Raw genomic sequence first — 19,561 nt, 5'->3', positions numbered from 1 at the left:
TCTGTTAGGTTCATTTTCAAGCGGAGGTCTGTCTCTCCGCGTGCGCAGTCCCATTGTGAGTGCCCGAGGCACTTAACACGCATCATGGCCATCTGAGGCTGACGTAGCATCATTGTAGTCAGCATATTGTTTAAAGGTGGTTGAGTCCATCTCTCAGCAACGTTATCCCTTGTCCAAGGGAGTCTGCTGACGCGGGCAGCAGTTGTTTATTTTTTCTTAAATGCTAACACTAGTAACTACAAAGGAAAGAACTTGGTGTGAACTAATCTAACTAATTCTCTTCAAAACAGGTGAGGAACAAGGAGCACTGCAGAGGTCCATCTGAAGCTGGGGACAGTAGAAAGGAACTGAAGGAAGGGTGGCTGCACATGCAGAATGGTACAGGGGGGCCCGCGCATGTGCGGCTCCAATGCACTGCTATAAAAAATATGCTCTGAGGCACTGGAACACACCTACTGTGGAGCACCTCCAGGGACGTCTCTTGAAGAAGAACCATTCTTGTGTTCACTATCTGTAGGGGAGGGGAAGCCTCTTGTGAAATGTTCTCCACACAAGGTTTGAGTGGCAGGTATGAGGTTGAGAACCACTTTGGACTAAATCACTAACCTACTGAAATAATGCCTGAAACCAGCTCCCATTTGATAGGAAACAGATGTTCTCTCTCTCACACACTATTAACATATACCTAGGGACATTGCTTACTCACTAGTGAATGAACTGTATATCCTTTATACTTCAAGACCAAGTGTCATCACACTTTATGGGATTCTCAATGTGGCCTATAAGATATCTATTAGGCTTCTGAATACCCTGCCTCAACATTGTTACCATTTTATGGATGAAGAGGCAGAGGAAAGCTAAGCCAATGCTCAAAATGCATAGGGCAAGTTACACAGCTGTTGAAAGCGGGGTTAGAGGATACAGTGGTAAAACACTAGCACTCAGTAAGCATTCTTGCTACCACTAGTGAAGCTGTTCTTGCTGAGAAGAACATGAGAAAAAATGTCTACAGAGCACTCAATGTATATCAGTGATAAGCTGTAAATGGTTCATTTCCAGGAGAGCTCACGTACACACCATTTTCAACCAATGAATATCCTTGCTAGAATGTTGTGCAGTGGAACAGTGTTCTTAAGATGGCTTTGGTGGCAAGTGCCAACACAGCAGACCACTGATCCAAATGCATACTCCAATGTAGGCAGAAACCAACTGTTGCTGTCTGAATTAGAATACAATTTTTGAAACTTGTTTCGGTAGGCTTTGATCCTATTAGCACTGACCACCTAGGCAGATCATTACTTGCTTTCGCATATTAATTATGCTTTCATATCTTAGCCTCTTTCTTCCTAAGGTGTAATAAAAAGGTAAAGGAATTTTTAAAAAAACATTCAAAACAGAATTAATAAAAGACAGACACAGGGCAACTTACGAGTGTCAGCTACAGTAAGGCAGTTTTATTAATTTGAAAAGTTGAGAATGCTTTAATTTACAAATGTATTAATGATTTCAATAATCTGGCAATTATGGAAAAGAAATTTTACAAAAGTTACAAAAATTATACTGTATTTTAAAATACAAAAAAGCTATTGGTCAACACTAAAGATATATATTATGTGACGATAGTTTCAGTCCTGTTGCAAAATAGAGTTTTTATGTCTATGCCTTCTCAAAACTACAATAAATCTTGAGGCTAAGGCACTTTGAATATATGTTCATTAGCATTAAGAAAAAACATTATGAGACTGCAATAAATGGATGCTCTTATGCCTACTAGCGGCTGTCAGTGCACCAGACTCTTGTGAATGGGCACAGTTCTTGACAAACTGAAAACTTTCTTCCCAACTCTGATAATTTAACTAAAAATTAATTCAAGCAAATTTACATTTAAGGAGGTTCAGAGAATTCTGAGATTTAAGTCCATGGAAATGGACAGTGAGGATTAGCATATGTAGACTTTTTCAGAAAAAACTTTTAGTCTCTCTAGCCAAAGCTATTTACTGTTCCGTACCCCAATCCGATGGTATCTAGGTTCAACACAAAAGGTTCGTCTACACAGCAGCAATATTTCAGAATAACTGATGTCATTACGAAATAACATAGTCCGCGTCTACACACAAACAGTTATTTTGACAATGTCGAAATAATATCAAGCTGGAGGACTTCTTTCTCCGACTCCTGTAACCCTCATTGTACGAGGATCAAGGGAAGTGGAGGAAGAGTACTCTATTTCGAAATAAGTGCTGTGTACACGTGCCCAAATTTGAAATAAACTACTTCGACTTAAGGTACACAATTAGCGTAGCTCAAGCTGCATAGCTTATTTCGAGATTAGCACTGCTGTATAGATAGTCTTCAAAGCACTACACAACCGCCATAGGACCTTGTTTTCTATTCCTCCCATTCTTTTTAAAAGATAGTTTCTGATGCTGATTAAGAAGAGGATATTGACAGTTAACATCTGACAGTCTCTTTCTTCCCATGGCGCTACTGTCCATAAAACAATTCTTCCTTTTTGAGTAAAAGAAAGCCACCACCTTAAAGAAAACTCATTGGAGTGGTAACTAGAAATGTGTTTAGTGCAACCTTTTTAATTCTGTGTATCAAGCCCAAAAAGTGAAATACAAAACATTCATTTAAGCCCCAAAAGCCCAATTCTTTACTCATATTAGTTCTACTATATTTAATGGGCCAACTCAAAAGCTTAGTTATCTGCAGGATCAAATACAATTTGTACTTTTCTTAATTTTCACTCAACTAAATAGTGTAGCAAAAGTACAGCAATTAGTGATAAAAAAAAAACTTCTTCAAAATCCAGGAAAAACACACAAACCAAAACTGAATTTTCCTCAAAACAGATGAACCAGTAATTTGAGCACATAATTTCCCTGAGTAATATTTTACAATTATAACATTCTACACTAAAATCAGCATGTTGTGACAAACAAGGATAGCAGCCTTGATTGTGAAAACAAAACACGTTTTCTGATGTTTGGCATATTCTACTGTTAAATATCCTACAGTGAAGGCTAGCAATGTTCATTGTAGAGAAGCTAGGAAAACTAACATCTGAGGAAGTGTTTTACAAGAAAAATTGTGTTTCAGACATACTTAATGATTTTTAATTTCCTTCAATTTGAAAATGTAGCAAATCTTCAATGCCAGTGGAAACTTTCATCACATCAATATAGTGCAGTCTCAACTTGGAAGATAACAAAACAGTTTTATGTCTAAATAAATCTAAAACTGTATCTATGTGAACTATATAATAAGCAATATATTCCTATCAGCAAAGTGAAATGTGAGTACACTGCATTATTTGTGTTTCAAAAATATTTTCAGTTTCCTTTTTTTTTCATTGAGAAGAAGGATAAACTCTCTCAGAGCACTAATATATCAATAATTAATTTCAAGCCTTTATTTGTGCGGAAATCCACAGGATGTCAATTGTGTAAAGTTGTTTTGGACACCAATGCTTGTGCAGATGTTTTTTGTTTGGGGAGATAGCATTTTGTCAGTTCTGTAGGCCATACTCTTCATGGCCTTTGTATATATATTCATAGCGTTTTAGTCTCCATATATTCACAAGCAAGCCACATTCAGTTATGAACGAATAAGCTGCAAATTTGTTCCTTCTCAAATTGCTATTCCACAAAACTGGTGGTTAAAATATCTACCTAATCTAAATATTCAGTTTCTTCTAACTGTAAATGTCATAATTTGATGCACCCATTTTTCTATGACACAATAAATTAGAGTTACTGGTTCTTTGCTCTTTTTCAAGCGTACTAAAATGATTTACATATGCCTCAAAAATTAAGGTCATGTCAGAATAAATCTTTACAAATTAACGTTTCCTTCACAATCTCAAAGTAGGAAAATTCGCTAATATAATAATAGTGTGATTATGTGAAGGTTTAGAGCAGCAACATTTTAAAATAAACTGTTTGAATATTACCATTTTTCTTACATGAGTTGAAAGTAATTGTTTCAGTAAAAGTATTTTAAAAAAAAATCTGATGAACTGATGTGATACCAGTCCTATAGTATCTGCTGTATTAAAAGATGTATAACTGGAACATTTCACTTCTTTATAATTCAGGAATTTGACTCACAATACAACAGAATTGTTCAATGCATTCATATTATAAACTTTCCTACGGCAGTTTGAAATAGTTCTTTAGTGTGGAAATTATACATACGAAGTAATGTCAGTTTATAACATTTTATGAAATTAAAATGATGTTCTCAAATTACCCTCAACGTATATCCACAGTTACAACTAGACCGGGTTTCCTTTTTTATTTGTTGAATGCTGATTATGAATTGAAGGGTTGGTTGAATTTACCTTCATCTATAGCAGTGGGATCCAAGACATGATGTGGTTCTAGTGGTGCACTATGGGCCATTAATGCAAAGGTGAGAAATTTGTATATAATCCCTTAGAACTGCCAATGCTTGTCACTCTCTCTTATTGTAGATCAGAAAAGAGAACGTTGGCAACAGCAATTATAGGTATGAAATGGGTTTTTTTTTTAAACAGAAAACAAGCTACTGAGAATAGCAGTTATTTGAATACAAAGCCAAATATTTGTTCTATCCTAGTCACAAAACAGGAGTTAATCAAATTAGCAAAACCAGGAGACTGGAAAGTATGTGAATATAGACCCCTTTTAATTGTTAATTTAATGCTGTTAAAAATGTCAGACATGTTGGCTGACTTCCAACATGCATACCACTGATACTGTATCAAAATTAAAAACTAAAAATCAGTAATATAGTGCACGCTGTGTAAACAAAGATTTAAGGACAGATTTAGCTATTGTGATTTCAGCTCCTTCTCTACCTATTTAAAAAAACCTGTCAGAAGGCTCTTTCCCCTTAATTTGGTTGACATACAAGTGTAAAATAGCATAGTATAGTCTGATAGCATAAGGCTACATGTGCAGGCACAAACATTCCAACGTACATACATATATACAGTATATAAACATGTATGTTGCACATCACCAACATCATAGTGAAGTTCTACCACTGTTCCCAGCTAAAGTCATCTCCTCTACCAAATACAAGAAAAAAGCCTAAAATGGTAAGAAAAATGACTGCATTGCCAGCTAGCACAAGACCACAGGCTCCCCACTTGATCTGAAATACAAGACAAGAAAAAAAATCCTTATTTGGTTTACATGATATGTACAGACGTGTGTTATTTTCATGCATTAGATAAACTAAATGAAATATTACATAGGGGTGCTAAAAGCATAAGGGAAAAGACCAACAATTCATTCAGTTGAAGCATTCAATTAGCAACCAATGAAGTAACTAGTATTATACTTATAAATTATCCCTTCATTAGACACTCTTCTTCAATACACTATTTTTCAGAACAAAATAATTATCTTAAAGCAGAATCATCTCAGCAAAGAGAAAAAAACACCACAGTATACAGAAAATTCTTTCAAACTCAATGCTTTCTCCTAACATCTATGCATTATAAATTGGAAAATATTCTATTAATTCAAGGCAAGGAATAACAGAGAAAAATAATTTGCAATAATAAATAGCAATAGCTGTTTGAAGCCAAACAATCCCATGCACCGGGATTTTGTTTTTATAGGGAAAAAAAACAATGAAGAGTCCTGGGGCATCTTAGGACATAAGCTTTAGTGGGTAAAACCCACTTCAGATGCATTGGAGTGGAAATTACAGAGGCAGGGATATATAGATGTTCTAGTACAGGTTGGACCTCTCTGGTCTGGCACCCTCGGGACCTAATTGGGAATTTGCCAGACCAGAGGAGATCCCGTTACTGGCTTCCCAGACCACCTTCCCACCCCACTGCTAGCCCCAGCTGCACCCCTGCTGCAACCCCAGAAAGCCCCGGTCCTACTACTGGGGCTGCCATAGCTGCTGCATCTCTAGCCCCGGCCCCGTTACCAGGGCTGCTGCATCTCCAACCTCGGCCCCGCTATTGGAGCTGCCGTGGACTGCTGCATGTCCAGCCTCAGTCCCACTCAGGCCGCCACCCTGCTATCGCAGCTCCTGCAACTGTCACACCTCCAGCCCTGCTATTGGGACTGCCACGGCCCCTGCTGCTCAACCGGGGCTCCAGCCCCAGTCCCAGCCCCAGCGGGCTCCAAGCCTTCTGACCACTGGGACGCTCAGCCAGGATTCCCTGGTCCAGGAACACCTGTGGTACTGCCAGACCACAGATGTTGTTAGATGAAGGAGTCCCAGTTTTGGGAGGTCCAACCGGTATATGAAAAGACAGGAGTTACTTATCAAGTGTAAGACCAGTACTAACAAAGCCAAGTCAGTCAGAGTGGATGTTGCTCACTCACTCAGCAGCTTTTGGAGAGGTCTGAATACCAAGAGAGGAAAATTGCCTTTTTAGTGAGATAACCAATCTAAATCCTTATTCAGTCCTAATTCGATATTACATTTGCAGATGAATTGCAGCTCTGCTGTTTCTCTTTGTAATCCATTTCTTAGTGTCCAGGGAGAATAATGTGTTTTCCTACGGGTTTACGTATGTTACTTTTCTTGAGGTCTCATTGGTGTCCATTTATCTTTCGGTGCAGAGACTGCCCAGTCTGGCCAATATATATTGCAGAGATCACTTAGCATATATCACATTAGTAGATGTGCAGGTGTATGAGCCTCTGATGTTGTGGCTTATGTGGTATGGACCTGTGATGGTGTCACTTGTATAGCTGTCTGGGCAAAGTTGATGGTGTACAGCAAACAGGAGACTATCAAGAATGAGCTCTCAAAACTAGAGATTTTCATAAAAAACCTTCCACAGAGCTGGACTTTACAAAAACTAAACAAGTAATTTACAATGCACACTTCCCTGCAAAAGAAAAAGGAAAATAAACTATTCAAACTCCTAGGGTATGTCTAGACTACATGGCTCCATCGACGGAGCCATGTAAACTAGTTTGACCGGAATAGTCAATGAAGTGGGGATTTAAATAATCCCCGTGTCATTAAAATAAACATGACCGCTGCACTGTGCCGACGATCAGCTGATCCGGTACAGCACGGCAGTCTAGATGCAGATCTATTGGCTGGGGAAGCCTTTGATGACTGATCCTGTAAACCTCGTTTCACGAGGCATAAGGGATCGGTCGGCAAAGGCTTCCCCAGCCGACAAATCCGCGTCTAGATTGCCATGCTGTGCTGGATCAGCTGCTTGTCGGCACAGCGCGGTGGACATGTTTATTTTAATGAAGCAGGGATTATTTAAATCCCCGCTTCATTGACTATGCCGGGTAAACTTGTTTACATGGCTCCGTCGACAGAGCCATGTAGTCTAGACATACCCCTATAGGCCATGGAGGGGGGGGGGGGGGGGAAAGGGATACAACAGTGGTACCCTCAACTCACCCAACAGCATTGTTAATCTATCCAACCTCACACTTAGTCCATCAGAAGAGTCTGTCCCATCTTGGGGACCCTCTTTCTGTCCCACCATTCCCATGCACATGATAAAGCTCTGCATTGATCTGAAAGGCTATTCTCGCTGTGTTTGACTCAAGGAATATTTCCAACACATCACTGAACCTTGCACTGGCCCACAGGATCCCTCCTACCAACGCTACAAGAAGAAGAATTCTGTGTGGACTCCTCTTGATGGTTGTAATGATAGTCTGGACTTTCACAGATCTGCACAGGCTGAAATAGTGAACAAACAACATAACCTCTGCCATGTAGAACATAATGCTATCCATAGACTCAAAAACAACTATGACCTTATAATCAAAGAGGCTGACAAAGGAGGTTCTGTAGTTATCATCAATAGGTTAGATTATAAACAGAAGGCTGCCAGGCAATTCACCAACACAACATTCTACAGACCACTTTCCTCTGATTCCACTGAGGAAAAACAACAACAACAAAACTAATTCATCTGCTCAAGAAACAGCACAGGACCAAATCTACATACATACCCATAGAGTCCCAACCAAGAGTATTCTGGATTTTTTACCTTTCAAAATGATGTTTAATTTACAAACAAAAATAATGTTCTGTACCCAAGATCCATAAACCTGGAAATTCTGGACACCTCATCATCTCAGGTATTAGCACAGTATTACAGCAGGGTTGTCTGGCCATATGGATTCTCTCCTCAGATTCTATGCTACCAGCACTTCCAGCTATCTTCAAGTCACCACTGACTTCCTGAGAAACTACAATCCATTGGTGATCTTCCTGAAAACACCATCCTGACCACTATGAATATAGAAGCTCTTTACACCAAATTCCATGTGAGGATGGACTATAAGATGTCAGGAACAGTTTCCCCAACAATGCCACATAGGGAAGTTAAATTTCATTTAATCAACTAATTGGCTAGTCAATAGATTTTCCATCAACTAGTCAATTAGTCGGTAAGTGGGGGAGCCAAAGCAGGGTTACTTCTCAGCTCCAGGAGCTAATCCCACTGCGGCTCTTCCTTTTCAATGTGCTAAGAGCCTACTAGTTCTTAATACATTTAAAAGACTGAAGCACAGTGCCAGGGGAGACCCAGCACAGGCCAGGCCAGCTGATTCCCAGCTTAAATGTAAAAAGGCTGGAGTGCAGCACAGGACCCAGCACGAGCCAGGAATCAGCTAGGTCAGCTCGCGCCAGGTCTCCTCCACTGTGCTTCTGATTTTTAAACGTATTAAGAGCCAGCAGGACACGAGCTGGGAATCAGCTGATTCATTGCTTGCATCCGGTTCCCACTACCCCCGTCTCCCCCTCCCCCTGCTTTTAAGCCAGCTCCTCCCAGCACCAGCTCCTGCCCCCCCCTTGCTGTAAGGGTGCGGGAAGCAACTAGTCAAGGGACTAGTCGACTATCTGATAAGCTTTTGCTTACATCCCTAATGCCACAACACACCTGGTGGCTGAACTATGTGACTTTGTTCTCATCCAAAACTATTTCCAATTTGGGGACAATTTATACCTTCAAGACAGTGGCATTGCTATGGGTACCTGCAGGGTCCCACAGCATGACAACATTTTTTGGCTTACCTAGAACATTTCCTCAGCTTTCAACCCCTAGCATCCCTCCTCTCCTTTCACTATATTGATATCATCCACTGGGGAAAAGGTCCTTGAAGAATTCCACAGGGATTTCAACAATTTCCACCCCACCATCAACCTCAGCCTAGTCCAATCCACACAAGAGATCTATCTTCTGTACACTATGATAGAAATAAATGACAGCCACATAAATACCACCTGATTCCGGAAATCTATTGCCCATTATTCTTACCTACATACCTCTAGTTTCCATCCAAGACACATCACACAATTCATTGTATATATAGCCAAGCCCTATGATAGAAATGTATTTGCTCCAATCCCTCAGACAGAGAAAAACACCTACAAGATCTTCATCAAGCCTTCTTAAAACTTAAATAACCATCTGGGGAAGTGAGGAAACAGATTGACAGAGCCAGAGGAGTATCCAGAAGTCACCTAACGTAAGACAGGCCCAACAAAGAAAATAACAGAATACCACTGGTTATCACCAACAGCCCCCAGCTAATACTCCTCTAGCACATCACTGACAATCTACAACGGAGTTGGCAACCTACAGCACATGTGCCATAAGTGGCACACAATCCGATTTTGAGCAGCATGTGGGGAGTTCAGCCCCCCCACACCACGTTGCGGGGAGCCCACACTGTCCCTTGAATAACAGGCAGCAAAAGAACCACATACCCCCTTCTTGGCTCAGTTATTCACATGAGCACAGGGCCAGGCAGGCAGGCTGGAAAATGTTTTAATCTCTGCAAGTCTTAGCTTGGCAGGCAGGCAGACTGGTTTGGCTGCTGGCTGGTATGTCTCCTGGCCAAAGCCTGCCTTTGGCACCCCATCTCCTCCCTTTTCCAACCCTCTGCCCCACAAATCAACATACTCATAACCCCTCCCAGATCTCGCACCCCAATCTCCTGCCCCAGATCACAATCCCCTCTTACCCTAAGTCACATCCCAAACCCCTGCACTCCAGTTCCCTGCCCTAGGTCACAACCACCTCCTTTACCCAAACTCCCTCCCAGACTCCAGTCTCCCTCCTTCACCCCAACCTCTTACCCCAAGCTCCCTTCTGCACCCAACCTCCATCCCAGTCCCCGCATCTCCTCCATTAATATCACGGAAGAGTGTGACTCTCAAACACATTTCAAAATCATGAAGTGGCCCCTCCCCAACAAAATTTATTGCCCACCCCAATTTAAAGTGTTTTAGGATCCAGGCAGGCAGGCAGGTAGCCCAGCTCAGTTCTGGCTCATGCTGAGTCCAGGAGCTCAGACCCCACCACCCCGGACAGAGATTGCTGCCATCCCACACTGCTGCCTCTTTATCAGAGGCAGCAGCACTGAGTGATAGGCAGCCAGTCTGCAAGGAAAGCTGTTTTTTAAATTGGCTCCCCTTGTGGACCAGCTCTCACCTGGCACCCCACGCTACTGATACAGAGGGATCAGCGCAGAATAGCAGGGGACTCCTCAGGAATGAGGCTGGAACACACTGGCTGCCGGCTCCAGCATAGGGACTATAGAATAGTAAAGTAACTGACTAGTCAATTAACTGTTATTTAACATCCCTACATCCACCTGCACATCTACTAACATGATTTAATGCCATCACATGCCAGTAACATCCTTCTGCCATGTATATTGGCCAAACTGGGCAATCTCTGACCAAATAAATGGAGAACACTTTTAAATCATTTACTGAGTGTCCAGGGAGGCTAAAGGAGCCATTCTTCTACCAAAAAACTCCAAAACCAGATTATAAAGTGAAACAGTACAACTGCAATTCATTGAAAATGTAATACAATTACAGTAGGATTGAATAAGGTTTAGATTGGTTCTCTCACTACAAAGGCAATTTTCCCTCTCTTGGTATTCACACCTTTCTATCAGCTGTTGAGTGAGCCACATCCACCCTGACTGAACTGGCATCATTAACATTGGTCTTACACCTGATAAATAACACCCATCTTTTTTTACATTAGTACTTATGCATATACCCCTGCCTCTCTAATTTCCACTGCAATTCATCCGATGAAATGGGTTTTACCCATGAAACCTTATGCCCTAATAAATCTGTTAGTATCCAAGATGCCACAGGACTCCTTGCTGTTTTTGCAGATACAGGTTAACACAGCTACTCTTCTGAAACTTTGCTTTTAAAAAGATATCGCTAGGGATTAGAGTACCCTCTTGTGGGCATTCTGGTTTTGTCTATTATTAAAAACCTGCAACTGGTAAAAACAATTTGTTTTTACACCGTGTCTTTCATACAGACGATTATAAAATACATAAGAATGAAGCATACAAAAGCCTAAGCAGAAGAGGAAGTTGTAAAGTGATATTAAGGGGAAAAATGCTTCAGGAGGATAGCATACATAGCAAAGAAACAGTGTCAGACTAAATCCATTCCACAGAGGAGCAGAACAGGGATAAGGCAAAGAGAAATGGAGTTAGTGGGTGGATAAAATGTAGGGTACAGCAAGTTTATGGAATGTTTTGAAAACCAGGAAGGTAGTTTTGGATACATAGTGTTATTTCTTTAAGCAAGAATGTATTTTGGCCACATAATTTTGAATGCCATATAATTTTTCTATAGCCAAAAGATTTTTTAATAAGCCAGAATAAAGGAGTTGTAATACCCGACACAGAAAAGGAAGAGGCACAGATACAAATTCAGAAGTTCCACTATCAAGAATTCTGGAAATGGGAACAGGCAGACTAGTTAAGGATGAAAATGAAAGTTTGTGAGCAAAAATGACTCCAATGTTTAGGCTGAAAAGAGCAACAATATTAGTTAAGTAGGGTCATAAAAAACTGTAAACAAATGTGCAACCATAGGAAGTTTATTATAATAAGAAAGAGTCAGCAGAACGTACCGCTTCAACACGTGCAAGGATTATAGGCAATCCAAAGGCAGAAACAACAATTCCAGTTGTGAAGAAATATGCCAATTCCCTGCAGGCACTGCTAGCTGCGTCAGTGTCATCACTTATTCTTCTTGCAATGCAGTGAGGTATTGGACAAATGATGTAAAATACCAAGACAAACAGAGGCCAGTAAACACTGCAGGAGAAAAAGCCCCAAAAGAAATCTAAATTACTGTTCTCATTAAAGATGTCAATCTGTTTTGATTTCAAAGAGACTTTCACAAGATCAGGGCCAATGTTTGAATTAACATGGACTGGTGCTGGGCCACAGACTGCTGGCTGCCAGGCTGCAGCAGCTCTGGAGCCTGGGGCTGGGGTACACCGCCCACTGCCTCCCCTGCCACTGTGGCTATTGGGAGAGGCATGTCCTGCCCCATCTCTCAGACAGCCAGTGCCAGAAGGGGCAGGGTCTCCTCCTGGATGCGAAGAGCACTGGGAGGGCCATGTGGAGCCCGACACAGCAACCTTAGAGCAGCTGTGACCTGGGCAGCAGCGCTTAGCTGGCAGCTGGGTGGCAGTGCAAGGCTAGGTGAGGAGGGCAGGCACTGGGGATTCCAGGGGTAGAGCTAGTGCTTAAGGGGCTCTAAGAAGCAGGGGCTGGCACTGGGAAGTTTCTGGGGGCGGGGCTAGTAGTGGGTGGGGGGAGACTACCAGAGCTGAAGCTGGCTGTTCATAGTGGCTCTGGTGGGGGTCAGGGCTTTTGGCAGACAGTAACGTTTGTAAATGGGTTTGCCAGTCCACAATATAAAAAAGGTTGGGAACCACTAAACTAACCTACTTTTTAACCTCTTAATTGTCAGAAAAAAATTACTACATAAGCATATTTCTTTTCTTCTCTTTTTTTTGCCCTACATACACTACTGAAAAAGCGTACACCTAATAGTTAATCTTAAAGTTCTTTAATTTTATGGTTATTTGTATACTCTTTTTCAAAAATAAAGCATCTGGTTGTTGTTTAGAATTAGTAAAATATAAATATTAGTAAAATATAAAATGTATAAATATAAATAATATACATTTAATGCTGCTTATGTATATCAGATAAGTTCACCTCTACTCCATTAATTCAATATTTTAAGAAAATCAATACTGATTAAAATCAAATCAATAGCTGAGAAATCTATACAAAAATACTTCCACAAAGTTAAAAATTACTGACCCACTAAACAAAATTAACTATATTGCTACTCAGCTGATACTATGTATATAATGATTTTAGTCCACTTTTACAGAAAACATTTATGTAACTGTTCCGGTCCACGGCAGGACATACCATCCACACTGAGGTGGGAGGAAGGTTCCCGCTTCAGCCTCTGCTTGCCCTTGTTTAATTAGTTAACAGATTAAAATTAATGTGGTTTTTACATCCCTAGCCCATGCAGGGCTGTATCCATTACTAAGTGTTGGTTCTAGACCTTTCAATGATATTCAAGAATAGTAGGTTTCATATGAATAATCATAAATGCCAAGTTAAATGGGTTTCAAAGACATTCAGAGTCTATAATTCTTAGTTAACAACTACTGGACTTTTTTTTTTAGCTAATAGAACAGAAGTTAAATGTGCATACTCCAAATCATATGGGATCAACACACAACTAAACTGCATATGTGTATTTACATGGGCAATACAAGAATACAAAGTGAGAACAAAATCATTTTTTATTTTTGAGATGAATTATTTCTTACCCATAATACTCTAGGGCACATCCCAACATAAGAAAAGTTAAACCAATGGCTCCACTGAAAGATAAACCAACAAGGGCTGTACAAGAGAAAAGAAATGAATGGTTATGCTGAAAACTCAAAACTAAAATATAATTATAACTTTAAATGGAAGACAGCCTGACATTGTCGCAGCAACACTTTTTCCAAGAGTAAAAACTGCCCTTGACATGAATCAGAAGATGCAATTAAAAGTGGTTATTTCAAGTCAGTTGTGTGACTTGGTTACTAATGATCATTGTAGCAGATACATTCATTTCTCATTTTCTCATTTGTTTCACCTTTTCTGCTCTTGAGAACATACTCCTCTTTTATTGGGCTTCAGACTGTTCCCTACAGTGTTTGCAACTAACACACTGTAGCACCCTTAGAATGCATGGAAAGCAAAAAATAAAACCAGCTAGTTTCTCTCAGTAGCACCAAGCTAAAAAAGAGGCCAAAGTATCATCAGATACTGATATTTGAGGATACTGATATTTGAGGATCTTACGTAGGGATGTTAGTGTGTAGTTATTTACACAATTAACCGATAAGCCTGGGCTTATTGGTTCATTCTAACGACGACACGCACTAGGGATGTTAAATATTGGTTAATTGAATAGTCACTTGACCTCATGAATTCTTATCAGTTACTCCACTATTCTATGGTCCCCGTGGGTGGGCTGGCAGCCAGTATGCTCTGATTCCATGCCCAAGGAGCCCCCTGCCACTCTACACTGCTGCCTCTGTATCAGAGGCAAGCCAGAACTGAGCTGAGTTGCCTGCCCAAGTGGCTCCTAATACACTTTAAATGCAGAGCTGCACTAGGAGTAGGTCCCAGACTTCACACAGGCCAGGCCTGAACCATGCTGCTGGCCAACCTGCTAAAAATATTACTGGCAGGGGATGTATGTAGTCTGTAGCATTAACCTATAAGTTTTTGCTTCAACTACAATATCACATCCTTAAGACACACCCTGCCCTCCTTGCTGCCTCTAAATCAGAAGCAGCAGCAGGTGGAAGGAGGCGGGAGATGGTTTCCCGTGCATGCCATATAGGCAAAAGTGCAGGGGAGCAGGCAGGAGCTGCTCCCCCCACCCTCCTGTCTCTGATAGAGAGGCAGCAGCAGCACGGGCGAAGGGGGAAGCCTGTACACACAGTAAGCTAGTTTTCAAATTGGCTAGCTGTGTATACCGGCTTGGCTATGTATACTGATTTCCAACTTTTACAGATGTCAGCCACTTCAGTGAATACTGCTGAGGGGTGGCAAAGCTGAGGACCTACTCTGAGGGCAAAATGAGAAATAGGGGAACCAGATACTTCAGGGAGACCAGACTAGAGGGCAGACAAGGAAGAAACAGAGGTGTCCCCGGGGGCCATAAGAGAGAACTGGTGTGTCCAGACCCTGTAGTAATGGGTAGAATCATAGAGCTGGAAGAGACCTCAAGAGGTCATCAAGTCTAGCTCTCTGCCCAAGGGAGGATCAGTCCCAACTAAATCAACCCACCCAGTGCTTCACCATCCTCCTAGTGAAATAGTTTTTCCTAATAACCAACCTAGACGTCTCCCACTGTAACTTGATACCATTGCTCCTTTTTCTGCCATCTGTCACTACTGTGAATAGCCCTTCTCCGTCCTCTTTGGAACTTCCCTTCAGGAGATTCAAGACTGTTATCAAATCCCCTGTCACTCTTCTCTTCTGAAGACTAAACAACTCCAAATCCCTCAGTCTCTCCTCATAGGTCATGCGCGCCAGCCCCCTAATCATTTTGGTCACCCTCCACTGGACCCTCTCCAATGCATCTACATCCTTTCTATAGTGAGGGGCCCAGAACTGGACACAATACTCCAGGGCTGTTTCTAGACTGGCCAGTTTTTCAGGAAAATCAGCTGCTTTTCCGGAAAAACTTGCCAGCTGTCTACACTGGCTGCTTGAATTTCCACAAAAGCACTGACTTCCTACTGTAAGAAATCAGTGCTTCTTGCGGAAATACTATGCTGCTCCCGTTCGGGCAAAAGTCCTTTTGCGCAAAACTTTTGCGCAAAAAGGCCAGTGTAGACAGCTGAGATTTGTTTTCTGCAAAAAAGCCTCGATCGCGAAAATGGCGATCGGGGCTTTTTTGCGGAAAAGCGCATCTAGATTGGCACGGATGCTTTTCCGCAAAAAGTGCTTTTGGGGAAAAGCGTCCGTGCCAATCTAGACGCTCTTTTCGAAAAATGCTTTTAACGGAAAACTTTTCCGTTAAAAGCATTTCCGGAAAATCATGCCAGTCTAGACGTAGCCCAGACGTGGCCACACCAAAGCCAAATAAAGGCGAATAATCACTTCTCTGGATCTGCTGGCAATGCTCCTCCTAATGCACCCTAATATGCCATTAGCGCTCTCGGCTACAAGGGCACACTGTTGACTCATATCCAGCTTCTCATCCACTGTAACCCCCAGGTCCTTTTCTGCAGAACTGCTACTTAACCATTCGGTCCCCAGCCTGTAGCAGCAAGGAAAACGGGGGAAAGGGGTGTCTAGAACTCAGTAGGAATGGGAGAACCGGGTGAATTAGGGAGATTCAGAGGAGTAAAGGAGAGTGTGAGATGAGAGGGAACTGTGGGAGGAGGGTTGCCAACTTTATGATTATAGCAAACCAAACATGCTTAGCTGACCTTTACTCATTCCATCCTCCTCCCTCTGTCACTCACCCTTTCTCCACCCTCACTCATTTTCACTAGGCTGGGGCAAGCATTCAGGTGCAGAGGGGAAGGAGGGCTCTGAGGTGGAGCTGGGGATGAGAGGTTTGTGATGGGAGTAGGATGGAGGCTAGTGTGCAGGATAGTGATGTTAGCAAGTAATCGACTGGAGTATAGACTACTGGCTCCCCAGCCTACTTCCTTAAAAGCCAGTTCCCCCCAGCACTATCTCCATGGTGCCGCTTCCCCACACTTTGCTTCCTCTATCAAGGAGGGATAAGGGAGGCTGCTGCAAAGCCGAGGCTTGCCATGGGCAGAAGCTGTTTCGGCAGCAGCCCATCCGCGGGACTCCCAGCGGGGAACTGGGCCCCCTGTGGAGAGAGGCTGCTGCTGCTAAGCAGCTCCTGTTTGTGGTAGCCCGGGCCGGCCACGCACAGGGGCTGCTCTGGCAGCAGCCCCTAGCCACGGACAGCCCCGGATGCCTCGAACAGAGGCTGCTCTGGCAGCAACCTACAGCAGCTCTTGTTTGTTGCAGACAGCGTTGGCCGCCACGAACAGGGGCTGCTGGACTCAACACAAGCCGGGACCAAGAAGTCCTGGTTTATGGTGGTCCGGGACACCGTGCCTCTCTCTGCATTTTAGAAGTAGTAAGAGCCTGGCAGCATTTAAAATGCATTTAAAATTCAGAGCCACAGCACAGGTTGCTCCCAGGGCCAGCACAAGCCAGAACTGCTCATTCCCAGCTTGAGCTGGCTCCTGGAACAACCCCTCTGCAAAGCGATCCTCATTGACTAATCGCGTAGATGATAAAAATTTTATCAATTACACGATTAGCCAGATAACCAGGATCTGAAGTGAAAAGGGGGTTGCCCTGAGCTGCACACCCTTCTAGGGGTGGCTTTGCCCAGGGATACCTGTTGGCTGCCCCAGCATTGAACCATGCAGCACAAATATTAACAGCACAGTCAGTCAGTGGTGCTCACTGGGGCCACCAATGTCCCTTTTCAACCAGATGCCAGGTGGCATCCTAGGGGAGGGCAGCTGGAAAAGGAGCAAACAGGAAGAACCTGGAGATTTCATGGCTCAGGAGGAGAAACAGAATGTGACAAAGCTCCAAGCTCAGGAGGGACCGGAGGAGCGACATGCCGCAGAGCAGGGAACTGGGATGCCCAGGCGGGTGCAAGGTGCCCAGCTCAAGCGGGATGGCAGTTGGCGGAGGAGGAATGGAGGGGCATGACGAGTCACATGGGGGGAGGGGACGATTAGCAGAGAGGGGAAGGGGGGCGAAGAGAGGGGAAGGGACGGCTGTGGAAGGGAGGTGACGAGGCACAGCGGGGTGAGGGAGTGGTTGGTGAGGAGGATGAGGAGGCATAGCAGGGGGAGGGCGCCGTTGGTGGAGAAGGAAGCGGGGGGGGGGGTGACGAGGCATAGCGGGGGGAGTGGGCCGTTGGTGGAGAAGGAGGAAGGGGGGGGGCCGTTGGTGGAGCGGGAGGGGGGGTGACGAGGCACAGCGGGGGAAGGGGGCGGGTGGAGGAAGAGGAAGCGGGGGGGGGGCCCGTTGGTGGAGCGGGAGGGGGGGGTGACGAGGCACAGCGGGGGAAGGGGGCGGGTAGAGGAAGGGGGGGTGACGAGGCACAGCGGGGGAAGGGGGCGGGTGGAGGAAGAGGAAGCGGGGGGGGCCGTTGGTGGAGCGGGAGGGGGGGTGACGAGGCACAGCGGGGGAAGGGGGCGGGTAGAGGAAGGGGGGGTGACGAGGCACAGCAGGGGGAGTGGGCCGTTGGTGGAGATGGAGGAAGCGGGGGGGGGGGGGAGGAGGCCGTTGGCGGAGGGGGAAGCGGGGGGGGGCGTTAGCAGACGGGGAAGCGGGGGGGGGGGAACAAGGAACAGCGGAGGGGAAGGGGGCCGTTGGTGGTGGGAGAAGCGGGGGGGGGGTGACGAGGCACAGCGGGGGGGGCCGTTGGTGGTGGGAGAAGCGGGGGGGTGACGAGACACAGCGGGGGGGGCCATTGGCGAGGGAGAGCGGGGGGGTGATGAGGCACAGCGGGGAGGAGGGGGCCGTTGGCGGGGGGGAGGAGCGGGGGGTGATGAGGCACGGCGGGGGGGAGGGGGCCGCTGGCGGAGGAAGCGGGGGGGTGATGAGGCACGGCGGGGGGAGGGGGCCGTGGCGAGGGAGAGCGGGGGGGTGATGAGGCACGGCGGGGGGAGGGGGCCGTGGCGAGGGAGAGCGGGGGGGTGATGAGGCACGGCGGGGGGGAGGGGGCCGTGGCGAGGGAGAGCGGGGGGGGGTGATGAGGCACGGCGGGGGGAGGGGGCCGTGGCGAGGGAGAGCGGGGGGGTGATGAGGCACGGCGGGGGGGAGGGGGCCGTGGCGAGGGAGAGCGGGGGGGGGTGATGAGGCACGGCGGGGGGGGAGGGGGCTGCGGAGATCCGCGAGTGACGAGATGTGGCGGGGGCGCTCGGTACCTTTCACCCCCGCCATGTTCGCGGGCAGCAGAAGGGGGGCGAGCTCCGCTTTTTGGGGCGCCGAGCTGGGCTGCGGTGACTTCCGGCTTCCGCTCCCGGAGACTTGCCCCCAGCCCCGCCCCCAGCTACGCGAACGGGGCCGTTAAAGGGCCAGCGCTCCCCACGCGTGACCGCTCAGCCGCGCTTCTTCCCGCACGAGCCTTTTCACCCCCGCAGCCTGCCCCGGCCAGCGGCAGAGGGAGGGAGACCAGGCCCAGCCGAGCGGCCGAGGAGGCGGTGGCCGGGCGGGCGGAGTTTGTGCCTTAGAGCGGTCAGTGGCACCCCGCGTGGGATGCCCTGGCGTGGCAGGAGGCCTGCAGAGCGGGGCATGGCCTGTTCCCTGTGAGCTGAACTCTCGGGCAGCCGCCCAGGAGAGATTTACATGCGGCCCAGCTCATTGGCAGAGCGCCCATTTGTCACTCCACTGGTGGTGCACATCCACCCATGCCTCAGTGCGCTAACTTTATTCAGCACATGGAGGGAAAAATTGAGGGAACATTGGGCCTGCCAGGGTCCTTCCTGTCTCCATCCAGAGAAGGATGAGGACCCAGCCATACATAGACTTTTTCTCACTGGTGTTTCAATCTGAGCTGCATTGGTGGGAGCAATGTGAATTAAAAAGTTGTGGCTGCTACATGAAGGTTTGCTTCTATTTACTATCCCAATGCAGCAAGTTTCCGCAGAAGCAGCAGTAGAGTCCTACTGGATTTGAGAGTGAGGAAGCTC

General features: G+C 45.3%; 1 protein-coding gene across 1 annotated transcript; it reads right to left on the bottom strand.

Annotated features, from left to right (window-relative positions):
- Positions 1–1,429: 1,429 nt before the first annotated feature.
- Positions 1,430–19,105, bottom strand: LEPROT (leptin receptor overlapping transcript). The gene is made up of 4 exons (XM_006125030.4): positions 18,797–19,105; positions 13,637–13,712; positions 11,900–12,086; positions 1,430–5,142 (listed from the first exon to the last, which is right to left on the bottom strand). The coding sequence occupies exons 1-4, from the start codon at positions 18,810–18,812 to the stop codon at positions 5,026–5,028; spliced, it is 396 nt and encodes a 131-aa protein (XP_006125092.1). The 5' UTR covers positions 18,813–19,105; the 3' UTR covers positions 1,430–5,025.
- Positions 19,106–19,561: the final 456 nt, after the last annotated feature.

This window comes from Pelodiscus sinensis, chromosome 9, assembly GCF_049634645.1.
Source record: "Pelodiscus sinensis isolate JC-2024 chromosome 9, ASM4963464v1, whole genome shotgun sequence".
NCBI lineage: Eukaryota > Metazoa > Chordata > Testudines > Trionychidae > Pelodiscus > Pelodiscus sinensis.
The sequence above is the reverse complement of the archived record's forward strand: the minus strand, read 5'-3'. Positions and strand labels throughout refer to the sequence as shown.